A 15,797-nucleotide genomic window follows, 5' to 3' on the forward strand; every position below is an offset into this window, starting at 1 on the left:
ACTCAAATGGATCCTTCATTGCGCATGATCGGATGTAGGCAGTAGTAAGATAATCAGTTGCAATCATTTTTATGTATATGTATACTAATCTGATTAATATGCAATTAGTTATTCTATATAACCTGTTTTGTGCTAAAGCTGTAGTATGCACGCTAGGTGGAATTATATCCTCCGTGCATCCAGCACTGCAATAAAGAATGCCTGTTTTCTGAAACTCCAAAACAAGTCTTAGAGAGTTTCTTCGACCGGCTTTTCGGTATCAGCATCAGAAGCTGAAAAATCCTTGACTTAGTCTAGACACTACTTGGCAACAACTGAAAACATCAGTATTGTCAATGTTCTTCTCATACCTAACTCAGAAACACAGCACTGTACCAGCTACTAGGAAGACAATTAACTCTAACCCAGCTGAAATCAGGACAATGCGTAATACCTACTACAGATCATAGAAGGAAAAAAAGTGTTACATCTGCTTCCCCTTCCCCAGCCAAGAATATCTGGCTTGTCAACACTGTCATGAATGTGAGTTATTGGTAATTACTGTTTCATGCTAATAGATAGCTAAAGTGGGGAGAAGAATACCAAAATAATGATTAACACAACAAAACTACTATGTTTAATTAATCAACCTGGGTTTTGGAAACAGATGTTTGAGGGTTGTGGTGAGAGATAAAATACTGTATACAATGTGCACTGAAAAAAAGAGTTCAAACAGAATTGGATGAAAAGGCAGAGAAAAATTTAAATATTGGGGGAAAAAAAGTGTTTGGACTACATAAAATGAATTAAGATTTCACAGACGTGAGGATGTTTCTAAATAATACACAGACACATTATCATTTCTTTAATGGCTAGAATCAGTAAATGGTTCTGAAGGCCCAAAGTGACAGAAGGATTTAATGAACAATATACTTTGCAGCAGGTGGGAAGAAGGAGTATTGTTCATGGAATAAGCTTTTATTTCTGAAATTATATTCAGCATAAGATCTGATATTTATTAAAATGAGATTTTTTTTATAATGTTGCTCCACTGGATAAGGTCAGACCTTAACTGATGTAAATAAACCTACTTTCAAGGTCATCAGTACCACTATACTGAGTTTCATAGGTCAGGATTTGTATCTCATATGTTGTCTTTGAAGAGCTGTATTTTTAAACAGTGACTAACTAGGTAACCAGCATGAAAGCCAAGGAGGCACAATTTGCAAAGCTGTGTTTTGAAAAGTCATGCAAAAATGTAACACTTGGCTGTAAAAACATGGTTATTTTTCCGGTCTGCTCCTACTGGTTCTCTAAGTCTTAGGGCCCTGGGTTCACTTTGCTTGATTTGAAGCAGCAAACCAAAATGCCTAATTTAAAAGGTTATTCTAGATTCAGAGCCAGGGCTCACTCTCTAGATAGCAGAGAGCAGAAGGTGATTCGGATCTTCACCTAGCAGAGCTTCCCCTCTTTAGCTCAAGTGCCTAAAGTTTCTGTGAAGAGTCCTGGTAGTTGTTACCCAATATATGTGTCCCCAAACACTGATTTGCAGAAGAGGTGCACATGAATTGACAAATCCCCTATGCTCTATGTATTAAAAATCTTAGCAACAGACATTTGTATACCCAGCTACTGAATCTAAGGGGTAGCGAGATTTGTGAGTTGCAGTTTTCTACGGTTGGTTCATGTCATGCTCAGTCCTCACAAAATTAATTATCATCAGAATTATTATTTCCATTTATTCAAAAATAAATCATAGAACACAAAATAGTGACAGAAGTACTGTGGTTTCTTAATGTACTTTGTTAATTGGTGAAGAATCATTCGTTCTGCTAATAACACTCAGCTCTAAATTTTCTTTTAAACCTCATACCTGCCTTAGAAATCTCCTGAGGTAATTTATGTCCTGGGCAAGGTATTTCCAGGTGTCCATTTCTAACTTGTTGCTTTTTCATATCATGTATTCTGAAAGAATGTAAAAATACTTTCATCATTATTTCAGTGACTTATTAATGTGTTGCTTCACATACTGTCTCATATCACATCTCATCATCTTGCTTGAAAGGCAAAAGAACAGGTAAGAAATTGTCAGAATCTTCTGTAAACTCACTCACACCAAGCTTCTCTATTATCTTAGGAAGTTAGTGTGCTAGTCAGGCAAAAAGAGCTGTAGCTTGGTTTTAACCATGGCAAAATTAAACTTGAAAGCAGTATTATGTCAACCCCAGTATCAAGCTCCCTCAAACACCCTCAGTATTCTGAGTCCTGTCTAATTTTTCTATGCTAATTTTGCAGTCTGACCTTTACATGAGCAGACAGGCACGAAAATACATGTATCCTGTTAGCTGCCTAATGACTTCCTAATCTGAATAGACTGGTTTATGTCAGCTGTGCCACCAGAAATTCCCTCTTTTACACTGAACTGATCTGCATTTAAACAAGTCTTAGTGAGACTACCTGGCAGGTGAAGCACTGTATAAAATTATACCTTTTTGATTATAGGTAGTATTCATTTCTGCGGAATTTTTAGCCAAAAATGTGTAATTTCCAAGTTTCTTTTGTAAACTGGCATCAGATGCTGGACAGATGAAGAAGCCCTGTGTAATTAATCCCTGAATTACAGATCATGTTCTAAGGATTGTTTTATAGTTCTGCACACACGTGACTGTAATGTGTTCAGAGACAATTTAATTTGACTTTTGGAGGTAGCGGTTTCATATGGACCTTGAAGGACTTTTCTTCCATGAATGTAACTATCTCCTTTCAGGAGCTATGGCGACCACTATGTGCCATGCCTGTCAGTGCCACGACTTCATCGTGACCTGTGTGGAAAAGGATTTCTTTTTCTGGGGGTGAGGTTTAAAAATGTTACTTTGTCGTTTTATCAGGTGATCATTAAATCCTGTGTTACAAGAAGTGACTTCACTAAGCACTTTTACTACAACATTTAAGACTCTGTCATCTCTATCCTTACTAGTCTCTTTCTGTAGCTAAAGTCACAATCTAGTTAGGCTCTCTGTGTTGTTCCTTGTTGCTGAAGATATTTATCACTTTTCTCTATAGCTTTTCTGGTTCTACAGTGTGGGTTTTTTTGTTGGTTTTTTTTTTTTTTTTTTTTTTTTCAATGGGCTAACCAGAACTGTAGCTGGTGTCAAAGTTAGGAATGGTGGCATAATGATGTTTTCTGGTTTGGTTTTGGCTATTTTCATTATAATACCTAACATTACATTTGCCTTTCTAATTGCTGCTGAGGTTTAAAATGACATTTTTTTAGAGGACAGCAGACAATGAGTCTAAGCTATTTTTCCAGAGATAATTTAGACCATCATTATGTATATGCAAAATTAGAGTTGTTTTTCTCTGTGTATATTACTTTGCCTGCATCATCATTTAATTTCATGTGCCATTTTATTGTCCAGTCATTCAGCATCATGCAAGCCTTCTGTTCATTGTCAGAGTTAAGTCTGCATGCTGGGTAATTTCCTATCACTGGCAAACATTACAAGACAGTTTTACTCATTTTTTTAGACTTTGGCTTTTGTCTTTAATGCAGATGTGCACTAAAGGATGATCTAATCCTACACAAATGTGTGATACAATGTATGCAAATGAGCAAATAAATAAAATGGGGAGGAAATGGTTAGGGATTATTTTTATTTTCTATTGAAACTTGTCACATCTTTTTATTGTCTTTTTGCCCTGTTGAAACTATTGCTTTCAAATTGTGGTTTAAAGGCCATCTTATATCAGGTGTTTGTCTGAGAAGCTGATTATGGAGGTGTCATTCCAAATATTTGCAGAACTTAGGTCTGAGACATAGTGATATAAGACATGTTTTAAATAAAATAAATGTTAATAAAATAATGTTACTGAACGTGGTCCAGAAGAATGCCCCTTTACTGGTTTTTTTGCTCCTTTGTTTTTGAAAGATAGGAGCTGTAGAGGATGGAGAAACAGTCTGAAAATTTTACCTCTCTCTGTATTTTGGGATATTACCAGTATATGTTTGAATGCAGTAATTATTAAGTGAAAGCATGTGGACTGCTTTTAGTAATTAGATTATAATGATCGTTTGTGTTTTTTATAATATATGCATGTAGCAGTGCAGCACAATGAGTAAGACCTTGTTGGCTTCCTTGCTTAGACAGTGATGTAAATCTTCCAGGGACCTTGATGCTATGAGTTTTCAGTATTTCAAATAATCTCAAATTTCAGAATTTCAAATAAACATTCTAACAAAACCATTCCAACTTTAATGAGCTGACAGTATGCTAATTTGATTTGTAATAACTTTTCTAATTTTAAATTAAATTTCTTATCCTATTTCAAAAAAAAAGAAATTCAATGCTAAAATTGTGATCTTTTTATGTGATCACAGATTCAGCTGCTCTGCCATAGAAAGATGGCTTGTTACCGAGTTCTGCAAATGGATACTGGTTCTTAGCAGTCAATGAACCAAAGTCCATGGAAGTCAATGAAAAGTATGCTTCTTGATTTTAGTGAGCTCTGCTTCAAGTTTATGATGGGAAATGTGGACATTACTACTGAAAATGAGAGTTTGGAATTACTGAACTAGACTAATGTAGAGAAATTAATTTTCACTCTTTTTTTTTTTCGCATTTTTGGAAGCCCACAAATTTACCAAATAGTGTTGAACTAGCAGCATGTATACTAGCAGTGTATACTTTTCTATTACTTTTTCAAAAATAATAAAATAGTAAAACGTTGTGTGAAGGTCTGGCTCAGAAGCTCATTGGATCTGATATAAATTGTAGTTTGTACACTTTGGAAAGTGACATCAGACTTTAGATCAGAGGCTGAGTGATTATCAGAGGAAGAGCACATGCTGATTGACAAGGTGAAATAATCTTGTAGGTTCAAATTAGACACTAGCAACTTGGCATCTAGAATGTATTCTATGCTAATATGCTATGCTAAAAGTGAAAAACACATTATGTAATAATGTTCTGCAAAATTTCTCATAGTCTGTGCACTCTAGTGTGCACTCGGAATGTGAAAAAGCTTTCTAAGATTCTGTATCCTCTCAAACCTTTCCTCATTCTTGATATGACATTTATTGTGTATGGGCATAGCATTCTAGTCCTGGTACATCAAAGCTCTTTTGTAGAGATTAAGCATGTATTCAAGGGCTTTGCTGGACTCAGACTAAAGTATCTCATAATTTTTATTTTTTTTAAATCTTGGAGTGGATGGGAGAGTTTCTTCATTAAAGAATACAGATCCAGTATTCTTGACAACATAGGAATAAGAATCCTATACATAGGATTTCTGTAAATCTGTTACCTATATAGAACAGTTAATTTTGTATTGTGTGAAGGTATGCTTTGGTCAATGGGCTGGTGTAGTACAGCCAAATAATATGAAATTTAAAATGAACATGAGTTTATTTCATAGCTATGAAAATATGATCAGGAAGGAGGCTTCCATGAAGTGTAGAAGTACAGACAGATCTGTGACCTAAAAAGAGTCTATGGCAGCAGTCTGAAGTCACTCTTCCTCTTTTTCTCAGTTAGCTAACGTACCCAATATGTAGTACTTATGTTTTATTTTACTGTAATTTGCAGAGTATAGATGTAGTATAATCTTACAGCTTAACTTGGGCTTTGTATATGAAGTATTGTATGCTGGTATGTATTTAATTTTAAAATGAAGCAGTGTAGTTGCTCTTTGTTTTTATTTTATCATTTGCCTACAGAAAAATTTTACCAAGGCAAAATTTTACACTAAACATCACAGGAGAGGAAAAAAAAGAAACCCAATCCCCAAAAACCCAAACAAACAAACAAAACAGAGGGTAGAATGCTGTTTACCATTTATCAGATTAATGCAAACAATACTTCTCATCTTCAGCTTATTTGGATCTTTTGTTTAGAATTCAATCTAAATCTACACTACAACACAATAAAAATGCATTATTCTTCAAGACTGGTTTGTTTCCTCTGGAGAAGGTAGTTTGTCAAGTGCTCCCATCTCTACAAAAAGGAAAAAAAAAAAAAACAAAAAAAACCACATATGTAAGTATGCATATTAATCTTAGCAATTAAATAATGAAATCCAATTTGAGTAGTATACATTTTTAAATTTTTCTTCTCTCAACTATAAGAGCAAATCCTTGAACTTTTCATATTTTAATTTATAAACTATTGGTTTTTTTCTTTTGAATGTTAGTAATATCTTCCTGATGTAATTTCACCTTTTTAGAAACAGCAGTGACAGAATTACAATGGAATTATATCAATTTTATTATGTCAATTGATATTGCTAGATCCCAGCATCTCAGAAGTTTTAATATTATCCAGCTGGAGGGAGCAATTTTCAAGAGAAAGAGCTGAAGGGCACTTCTAGTTATTGCCAAGATACTTCTTAGCAGTTAATATTTCAACTTTATCTTGCAGATCAAAATGTATGCCTAATCTGCATAACCATTCCCTGAATCTGAATCCCATGAGTGGGAGTTTTCTCCCTCCCCGCAAAGGAACATATCTAAACCAATATATTTAATGTAGTAAAGTTTCATTTCAGCAAAAAAGTTGAAGCGTCTCTACCATAATGAAGTATGTTTTTCGCCTCCTAAATCTACAGTTCTGATTTTGTGTAAGAGTTTGTACTAGGTCTTGCCAATAAATATTGTTAAGGGATAATATGGTAACATTCTGTGTCTTTTGAAACCTGGGAATACAAGAACTATCTCGGGGAAAAGCCATTTTATATGATCTGGAGATTCCCATTTTTTATGAGGACAGATAATAATACCATCATTTCTGAAAAAAAAACCAGCTGTTTGTCATCACTATCCTAATCAAGGAATAGTTATCTAGAGGGGCAATACAGCCTTTTTTGCTCATTCTTCCCAGGGAAGGAGTAATTTATATTTCTATGAGATGCATTCAATTTTCTTGCCCAACTTAGCAGCTCTTACCCTACTCATCAGAGAGTGCATGCTTGACCTCAACATGTTTCACACCCTTTCTGTTGTGTCCAGTTACTGGCTTTACTTCCTAGGCTCACACAGCAGAGTAAAGGAGTGTTTAGGGCTCCTTCTTTTTCACAGTGGCACAACAAACAAGCTACTACTTTGTCCACAGTAAATATACATGCAAATAATCTACTTTAAATATATATACATTAATTATCTCAGGCCCTTAGTACTAACCATAAAGAGTTTTTGTTTCAAATGCAAAGTTGATTCAATAAGGACTTTAGTTGATATTTTCAGTAGTGAGGGTAATTTTGCTTGGGTGGATACAAATCATTTAGAAAATGGTGTCAGAGAGGTCTAGAATTTTGTTTCCTATATATGCAGAAAATGAACAGATCTCTTGAAAGTCTCTTTTAATAAAGAATTTAAAATACAAATGTAACACACAGTTCTTTGTTATCATTCTACAGCATACACTTGCTACAAAATTGTTTATAATTTGCTAGTATTCATTATGGTTTTGTAGACAGTTTTAGAAGGGCTGAAGAGGTTTTCAAAGGCTCAGAATTGTGTTGTTTTTCTTAAAAAAGCAAAACTAATGAAAACTCAGAAGCAGCCAGATTTCTTCTTCATCTAATGCTATAATAAAATTACCATTCTTATAGAATCAGTTGTAAGCTCAGTTTTATATTTCTTGTCGCAGATTTGAGACTCCACAGAGTTTTTACTAGCAGCATTTTGACCTGTTTGCCAACATTGAGCTTAGTGTTGTTGCAATTTTATGATGTGACTTTATTGTAGAATACATGAAGAAAGGGAGATGTATTTCTTTCATCACAACTAACTGGTTTTGACATTAAACTGAGGTCTTATTTAATTAGTTATTGAATTGTTTTATACTAACTCCCATGTAATCAGACTGCATTTAGTCTGTTTTCAACTGTTCTAAAAGTTGGGTCCCTACAATTTTAGTAGTAGCTGTTATTATTTTCATGGTGCCCAGAGTAATCAAATGGTATTAGAACCTGGTTATGTCGGATATTCATTGACCTGCAGTTTAGCAGTACTACCTGCACTCTCTCCATCAGGCCTACTCCTAAGTGCACTAAAATGGAATTGATAGTTTCTCCCCCCCACCAGAGATGCTGTTCAAGGTCTTGCACACTCAAACCTGTAGCAGACATTCAAGGACAGTCCTATCTTCTCAGTAAGTTTCACACCAGAAGGTGTGAAAGATTAAAAAGGTATTCACTAACCTTTAAGATGCAAATAAGCCAAAAATTCAATTACTGTGCGCACAATGTTTTCATCAGCCAGCAGTCTTCCAAGATTCCCTATAAAACAAGTTGGTTGTTACTTAATGTTAACATGGTATGAAGATCTATTGTATGTGACATTGTGGCTAGGTTTATGAGTAATCTGAAAAAAAAATATCTAAAGTTTCTTTTTCCTTAAATTCCTCAACCTCATGGTTGAGGAAAACCTCATTTAATGGAAGAGCAAAGCCACATTAAAGTAGGTAACTGCAATTCTCAGAATCAAAATTGCCCAGCTTTGTATGCTATTCCTGCATAGGAGCTGCTTTGGCACCTTAATGGTCATGGTCTTTAAGGCTTTACAAGTTCTGCTGCAGAAGAGAGTTAGCCTCTGTTATCAACTCTCTCCTTTGTGTCCACCAGCCTGAGATTGAAGGAAAAGGTGAATTTAGTAAACACATTCATCAGCTTTGCAAAACAGTTAAAAATTCTTCATGTCATCTGATTTTGTTCCCAATAAGCCATTCGAGTGATAGAGAAGTGATTTGTAGCCCAAAAGCTAGGCCTGGGACTTTACTAAAAGCTCAGAAAGGTATGGTTTTGCATATGTATCTAATACAATATACTCTTTGTTCTTGTGGAAGTAGGCCTTTTGATGCTTTTTAAATGGCCCAATTTATCAAGCTCCCTGGGAGCTTGTTACTGCACTTTGGGAGGTTGAGAAGTAAACTTTCTGTGTCTATTAAAAAAAAAAAGGGGGCGGGGGGGGAGGGGGGAGAAGACATCTTGCTTTTTATCAACAGGATGGAGACTTGTTCTATATTAGAGAACAAATGATAGGTAATTTCCCTAAGATTTTTAGTTCTCTGCACACAGGCAGATGGGTACCACTATCTGACTGACTATCCATTAGTGTATCACTGAAAAGACTGTCCCTTGATGTTATCCTAGGGGATGTGTTTTATCTCAGAAAATAGTCTGAAAGACTGACTTGCAGCAGGTGAATGTTGGGGGAAGCTCTTCCATGATGGAAGAGAAGTGACATACAGCTCAGAAGGCCGACTGAGCTCTGTAGCACAAATAAAAAATATTGATGGGCAGTTGTAAGGGACACAAAGGTTCCTGGTATATAGCCAGTCAGCATTTAAGAAATTTGCATCTAAGAGTCTTGTCTTCCAGTCTTTGAACTCACAGAGATGTTATTATTCATATTAATAATACTTGTATTATTTGAAGTTTTCCTTAATTTATTTTTTTATACTCACCTAACCTGATACAGGTTTTTGTTATGATTAATTATTATTATATTAGTAGCTTATTGACCCCAATTTTGTTACCAATGTGATATTTATTGGATAAGTATTTTTCTTTAGTGACTTGAGCATATTGTACATGTGTGTTTCTATATACTCTGCTATTGACCTTAATTCTGTGTAGCCTATTACTTGCAGACTCTAGTAAAGAAATAGTTATGCTCTTGGAATGTAACGATTATCCTAGTTATGCTCATAGATTTTTTTAAATCCTCCCCTGACCTAGTGTTAAGTAAATAATACAATTTACAAGTTCTTCTAGGTTATCTGGAGAGCTTGTGAATTTTGCAGTATTCCTTCAAGGAGAGAGAGGAGTCCTTTGCATTAATTCTTTTACAGTAATAGTGTCTAGGTATATTGCCATTTTAAGATACTTTGTAAATAATCAGCAGAATTTAATTTAAAAAATCCTTCATTTTCAATTAAAATAAGAATTCTGACTACCTTATGCATTTTTTTTATATTTATATCTCCTTTGAATAGGAACTCTATCATAAACTTCAGCTTCAAAGAAAACTTTTGATGAGAGAACAACATCTAAAATGAGGCTCATAACAGAGGCTGTTATATAATTTTCAGGTCCCATCCAGACAAGTTTGGTTGAGTTTACTTGTAATTGTGGAGGTGCAGCAGTACCTGGCAGAAGAGTAAATCTTAAAGATCATATTCCTGTAAAGGAGCTGGTAGCATATCCACAAATGGCAACATGTTGCAATGTTCCAAACGCCTACCTTTCACATTGTTTCTGACTACTAAAATATTATGATTACACCAGTGTTTGAGGAAGTAGGTTCTTCCTTTTTCTTTTTCTTTTTTTTTCTTTTTTCTTAAAAACAAAACTCCAAACCAACCAACAAAACCAAAAAAATCAACCCACAAAACAACCACTCCCAATCAAAAACCACCACATGCACAAAACCCCACAATGTAACTGTACCAGAACTAAACAGGCAGTCATTCTGAGAATGTAACAACTAAGAAATGTGTTAATGTTACTTTTATATTTGGAATTATGTCTATGAAATTGTAATTAAGCACATTGCCTTTATTTATGAACTTCTTTAGTGTTAGCTACATTTGCATTGTGCAGGGTGGATTTAAAATAGCCTGTGAGAGCTCTGGGGCTGGGACTGTGTCCTCCCCCATCAGTGCAGTCCTGAATGCAAAAGTACTCAAGTAAGTACCGCTTGCTTTGGTTGCAGTAAGGACAGATCACCCTCTGACAGCCTAAAGACGAGATTCATCCTAGGTGACTTTAGACGTCTGCAGCAGATTTAGTTTCTCCTCAGGAGAAAGAAACAGTTTTTTCTAGACGTTTCTACATCTTATCCTGAAGTAGGGTTCAAAATAAATGCTAAAAGTGCCAGCTTCTCTTTATAAAGGGAGTCTAGACATCTATTGTAGAGGCTCAGCCTTGGATGACAAATCCAGAACAAGGCTGCATCCTTTTCATTGCTGCTTATTAAACTCCGATACATGCAACCTCAAAAAAATATGTTAACTTGACTTCAGTTTTGACCAGGTTCTCAATCTTTTAATGAAGTTAGTCCATCTTGCTTAAACATAGGAAATATTATGAGACTTAACATGAAATTATTTTTTTTAAAATAGTGAAGACTCTTACGACATAAACAGTGCCATACAGTTCTGAGGTCTAGTTTTAGCTCTGGAGCATCAGAATAAAATAAAAAATAAATAAATAAAAGCCAGTTTCTATAGCTTTCCCTACTGAAAGATTCCTTTATGGGCTTGCTTCTTTGCTGAAAAAAATTTAACTCTTGAGTGTATAGGGTGACATTTGAACTACTTATTTGAACATATGAAAAGAAAAAGCTAGGTTTATTCAAAGTAATATGACCTGTTATACTTTAAAAGCAACGTAATTATGGCACTTTTCCCTGGGCACCAAGATGTTTTAAACTATGAACATGTACAAAAAGCACACTGAATGGCCAAATTTCATTTTTCTTCCTTTCATATGTTTATTAGGATTTTTGTTAGAGTGCAGGCATAGCCTTGTATCTAGGTAGGTAGTTAACTCAATAACATTAAATTACTAAACATAAAAAAACAAAATCAACAATACTGGCTTTCAGAATTTCATTACCTGCTTTAATATCCTCATCAGGCTGTATTTCACGTTTACCAGTGAAACCATGTTTGTCATTAAAAGATCTGTGGTTATCTACTGCATCTGATAAATAAATTAAAAATCAGAGGAATTAATTGACATAGCAACAACCTTTGCTGTATTGTTTGTTTTTCATGGATTTCAAAGAAGAGATCATGATGGGCACTTTTGATGTACAGAATGACAAAGAAGCAATTAATGTGTCACTAAATGAAATAACCGGTCTTCTGACTTTGTGCTTATGATTTATATCATATACAAACCTAGTCCTGTACTACATAGCTGCTGAAGCTATTGCTGAATTCAGAGGAAGTTGTAAAGAAAATGTAAGTTTGTACATTCACGTGTAATTTGGGAAGTTGTTTTTGCTACTCTTTCCTCTATTTTTAGAAAATAATGCCAATGAGTTTGCTTAAAAGAAAACTGCAGATAGTTTACATTAATAACCTTCAAAAACTATCTTACATGCCCCTGGTGCCTCGTCTCTTCCCCTTGCTTAGATAAATGGCACTTTGACAAGTACATTTCCCCACAGTATCTTTGCCAATTTGGTTAGATCTGCTTTGGGGCTAATACACTTCCACACATTTACAGAACCAGTTAATACGTTTGAGATGCATTAATCTTTTTTTTAGGTATCCTTAAGGTTAGTTAAAAATAATGAAGAGAGTCACAGTAAGTATCTGTAGTATTTGTTATGTACTGCTAAGACAGAAAACATAGAAACATTGGTAGTGAGTGTTATTACATTAACAAGAAATAAGGGTAAAAGGACAGATATTTGAGACAGTTTAGCACTGCATTTCACATAATCTTCATTTGTGATTCTCCATCTTTGTAAACCAATGTGTGCCTGTATTTTAAACACCTTCTACATTAAATATTTTTCACATAGTGAACTGTTAATATTTATAGTCATGAGTTTGCATGTTATTGTTTTAAATTGTTTTGCTTTAATTGAGGAAAAAAATTTAGTAGTATAATAAAGCCAGGTAGCAAAGCCATTTTCAAATAGATTTAAAGGTGAAATCTGAAACACATTGAAAAGTGCCAAAATGTCACATTTTGTCATTCATCCCTTGACATCTAAGATGCTATAAAATGTTGTAACACTTCGGGGGAGGGGTGGGGTAGCATTTGTCATATGAAAATTACAGTTCAGAAGAGCAAAGAGCAAGCAGATGTGCTTCAGGATACAAAGTTTCACAGCACCACTCTGCTTTAAAAAAGAACAGTTATTGTCTAAGACAAGTCAACTCTATAACAGGCATGTAACATATCTAAACAAGTATTCTCCCAAATGAGTTTCTTCAGTCTTGCAAGTTTAGACAAAATTACTGTATTCATCAGAAGAGTAGCACACTACAGCAAACTGGTTCACAAGAAAAAAAACTTCTGCATTTTGAAATAATGCAAAAAGAGAGTGCTTAACTTACGTGGCCCAAGCAGGTAACCAGCACTATTCAAAGTCCAGCCCCTTTTTTCTCTTGCCTTAAAGAAAAAAGTGAAGGTATGTTATGAACTACACAGTGCTTTCTGAAGACAAAGGAAACAGCACCCAAACGGGCATTCTCTTAGCAGAAAGTGTCTTCTGAAGGCTTGAGATCAGGAATATTGTAAAAAGTAAAAGCAAATAATATTAAGGAAAAAAAATGGTGAACTCTTGGCCCTTCCCCCCCCACCCCCCATCTAAGTCAGTAGTTTTGCTATTGACATCCATGCGAAGTGAAGATTTCACCCCATATAAGAGAAACTGCAAGTCACACTTTGGAGGCAGAAATTTTTACTTTATACTGCAAGTTTATATTACCACCTGATAATCACCTTAACAAACAGCAATTTTTTCTTTTAATCGTTTGGATTTACATGACAGCCTCTTTATAAGAGGTCCACATGCACACCACCTATTTCTGAGTCAGGTGGGACACCTGTTCAATTTTGAGCTGTAAACCAGACACTCTCTTTCCCTTTCTTTAGTCCTGTTACTTGTTACAAGGGAGCTAGTATTAAAGAACCGCAAATTCTTAACTAAAAACCTGTTTACGGCCCAAAGTGGTTTTGAGTGCTGCATCTCGCCCAGCCCCTGTATCTAAATGCAGTGTGTATCACCGCAAGGTTTAGTGTTACTTGCCAGCTGAGACACAGACGCTGCCCAATGGATATAGGGCTTCCAACAGTGAAATTAGTACTTACTGAGAAAACCAGTCCAAGTGTTTCTGACAGGGTGGCACAAAGGATTAAAGACACAAACAGGAAACTAGTGCACCTCTGCATCTGGAAAGAAACCGTTCTGGGGTAAGTGCTCCGAGTTACCGCTTTGCCTTCCAGTTACGGATCCCACAGAGCACGGGAGCATCCCCGCCACGGGTGGGAAGGGGGGGGGCTGAGCCTTCTTCCCGTGGGGCAGGGCGGCTGCGGCTACCGGTTTCGGTTTGGCACCCAGATTCGCACCGGGAGAGAGTCCGAGAGGGGAGTACCTTGAGCTGGGGGGCGACGTCCTCTCCCTGGCAGCGCTGGTGCTGGCGGTCCGGGACGGAGGGGGCGGCTCGTCCCGGGCGGAGGGGGGCGCGGCGCGGCTCGTCCCGGGGGCGCTCACTGCATGGCCACAGTGCGCGGGTGCAGATCTGCACGCCCACCCTCGCTTCCCTCCGCTCTTTTATGGGCTGCAGCACCACCGGGAGAGGGAGGGGGGAGCCGAGAGCCGCCCACCCCCCCTCTCCTCCGCCTCTCCTGGGTCATTTGCCCCTCACCAACCCACTGCATTAGGAAGGGCAAAAATTACATTCATTCAATTAGAGGTATTTGGAAGCACGACGCAGGCTCCAGGGAGATAACTGCCCGGGCAATTACCTCTGCTGACGGCGGCCGTGGGCAGGCTGGTGGGCAGCGAGAGCAGCTCTGGTCCGGGCAGCCTTGCCCGCGCCTGCCACTCGCTGCAGCTTCACCAGGGCTTGGCTGATGGTGGGGACTAAGGCGGCGTAAAGTGAATAGAGATCACTTTCCCGAGACTCGGGTGCGGGAGCAGAGCTAAATCCAAACGTCGGCGTGTGATGCTGGATAACGAGATCCAGCGTCTGGGCTTTGCGTTCGGCAATACTGAGGACCTAACACCCCGCTGCTCTGCTTGCGATCCCCGGAGCTCCCTGTGGTCCAGGCCACTGGCGGTCCCTTGAAAGCCTTTCAAGCCGTGCCCTTTGCTCTAGCATCACAGCAAAAAGCAAAAGGAGCTGAGTTAAAACTCGGTTATTGTAATTCCTCGCTGCTTTGTATCCGAGATAACACTTATTTTTGGTGGTGGTGGTGGTGGTTTTGGGGGGTTTTTTTAAGGCTATATGTGAAAGACTAGGGATGTAGCTCTCCCCAGTGATTACACTAGCCCTGCCTGTTAATTTACAGCCAGTGAAGTTTCACCAGTTTGCTTATCTTAGTTGTGGTTACAGCTGACATTGGGATGTGCCCACTTGAATTACAAGGCAGAGATTCCAATGTCAGTTCCCTTTTTTTCCCTGCCAAATTCTCTTTTCTCTGCAACAGATGAGTTGGTTCCCTACAAGCCCCTCAAATTCATCTTTCAAGAAGAAAAGTACCCCAGATGTTGCACAGAATAAGTTATACTTCCAGCTCCTTTTTCTGAAGCTGCTTAAGATTCCCTGCAAACTTTTACACAGTGTGTATGTGAACTTCAATGGGGAGCCAAGACAACTATTGAACAATGCAATGCATCCATCATTCACCAGTTTAAAAGCAAACAATTTTTTTTTACTTCAGTGCAGCATAAATGTTCATAACCCAGGCTAAAAGCAGAAGATGTGTCTTTTAGTTCTTTTTCCTACTCTTTTGTCAGGAGCAGTAGGGTTGCAACAGTCTAGCCATGTCATTGGATCTCTGATGTAAAACTGCTTGAATAAAGTTTATTTTATACAATTTTTAAATGCTAATGTACATAAATGGGAAGCTAAAATTTACAGATTTCATTTGATGATTTTTATAATTTGCTGAGGATGTTCTGTCAGCCATTGCATGATCCTCATAATTCAGACTAGATAGATCTGGAAAATAGCAATATAATTTTTGCAAAGTGTTCTTTTCTTTTACCTTACCAAAAATGCGCTTCTGAGTGAAATTTCCTAGCTTTCAACTGTTAACTCTCCAAAATTAATGTTTGAAACTTGAAGCTT

General features: G+C 37.0%; 1 protein-coding gene across 1 annotated transcript; it reads right to left on the reverse strand.

Moving 5' to 3' along the window:
• Window positions 1–5,919: 5,919 nt before the first annotated feature.
• GAL (galanin and GMAP prepropeptide) lies at window positions 5,920–14,158 on the reverse strand. The gene is made up of 6 exons (XM_049820625.1): window positions 14,097–14,158; window positions 13,813–13,893; window positions 13,056–13,110; window positions 11,596–11,682; window positions 8,176–8,253; window positions 5,920–5,972 (listed from the first exon to the last, which is right to left on the reverse strand). Exons 2-6 carry the CDS (start codon window positions 13,891–13,893, stop codon window positions 5,920–5,922), a joined length of 354 nt encoding a protein of 117 aa, XP_049676582.1. The 5' UTR covers window positions 14,097–14,158.
• Between the last annotated feature and the right edge of the window lie 1,639 nt (window positions 14,159–15,797).

This window comes from Accipiter gentilis, chromosome 17, assembly GCF_929443795.1.
Source record: "Accipiter gentilis chromosome 17, bAccGen1.1, whole genome shotgun sequence".
In the NCBI taxonomy this organism is placed as follows: Eukaryota; Metazoa; Chordata; class Aves; order Accipitriformes; family Accipitridae; genus Astur; species Astur gentilis.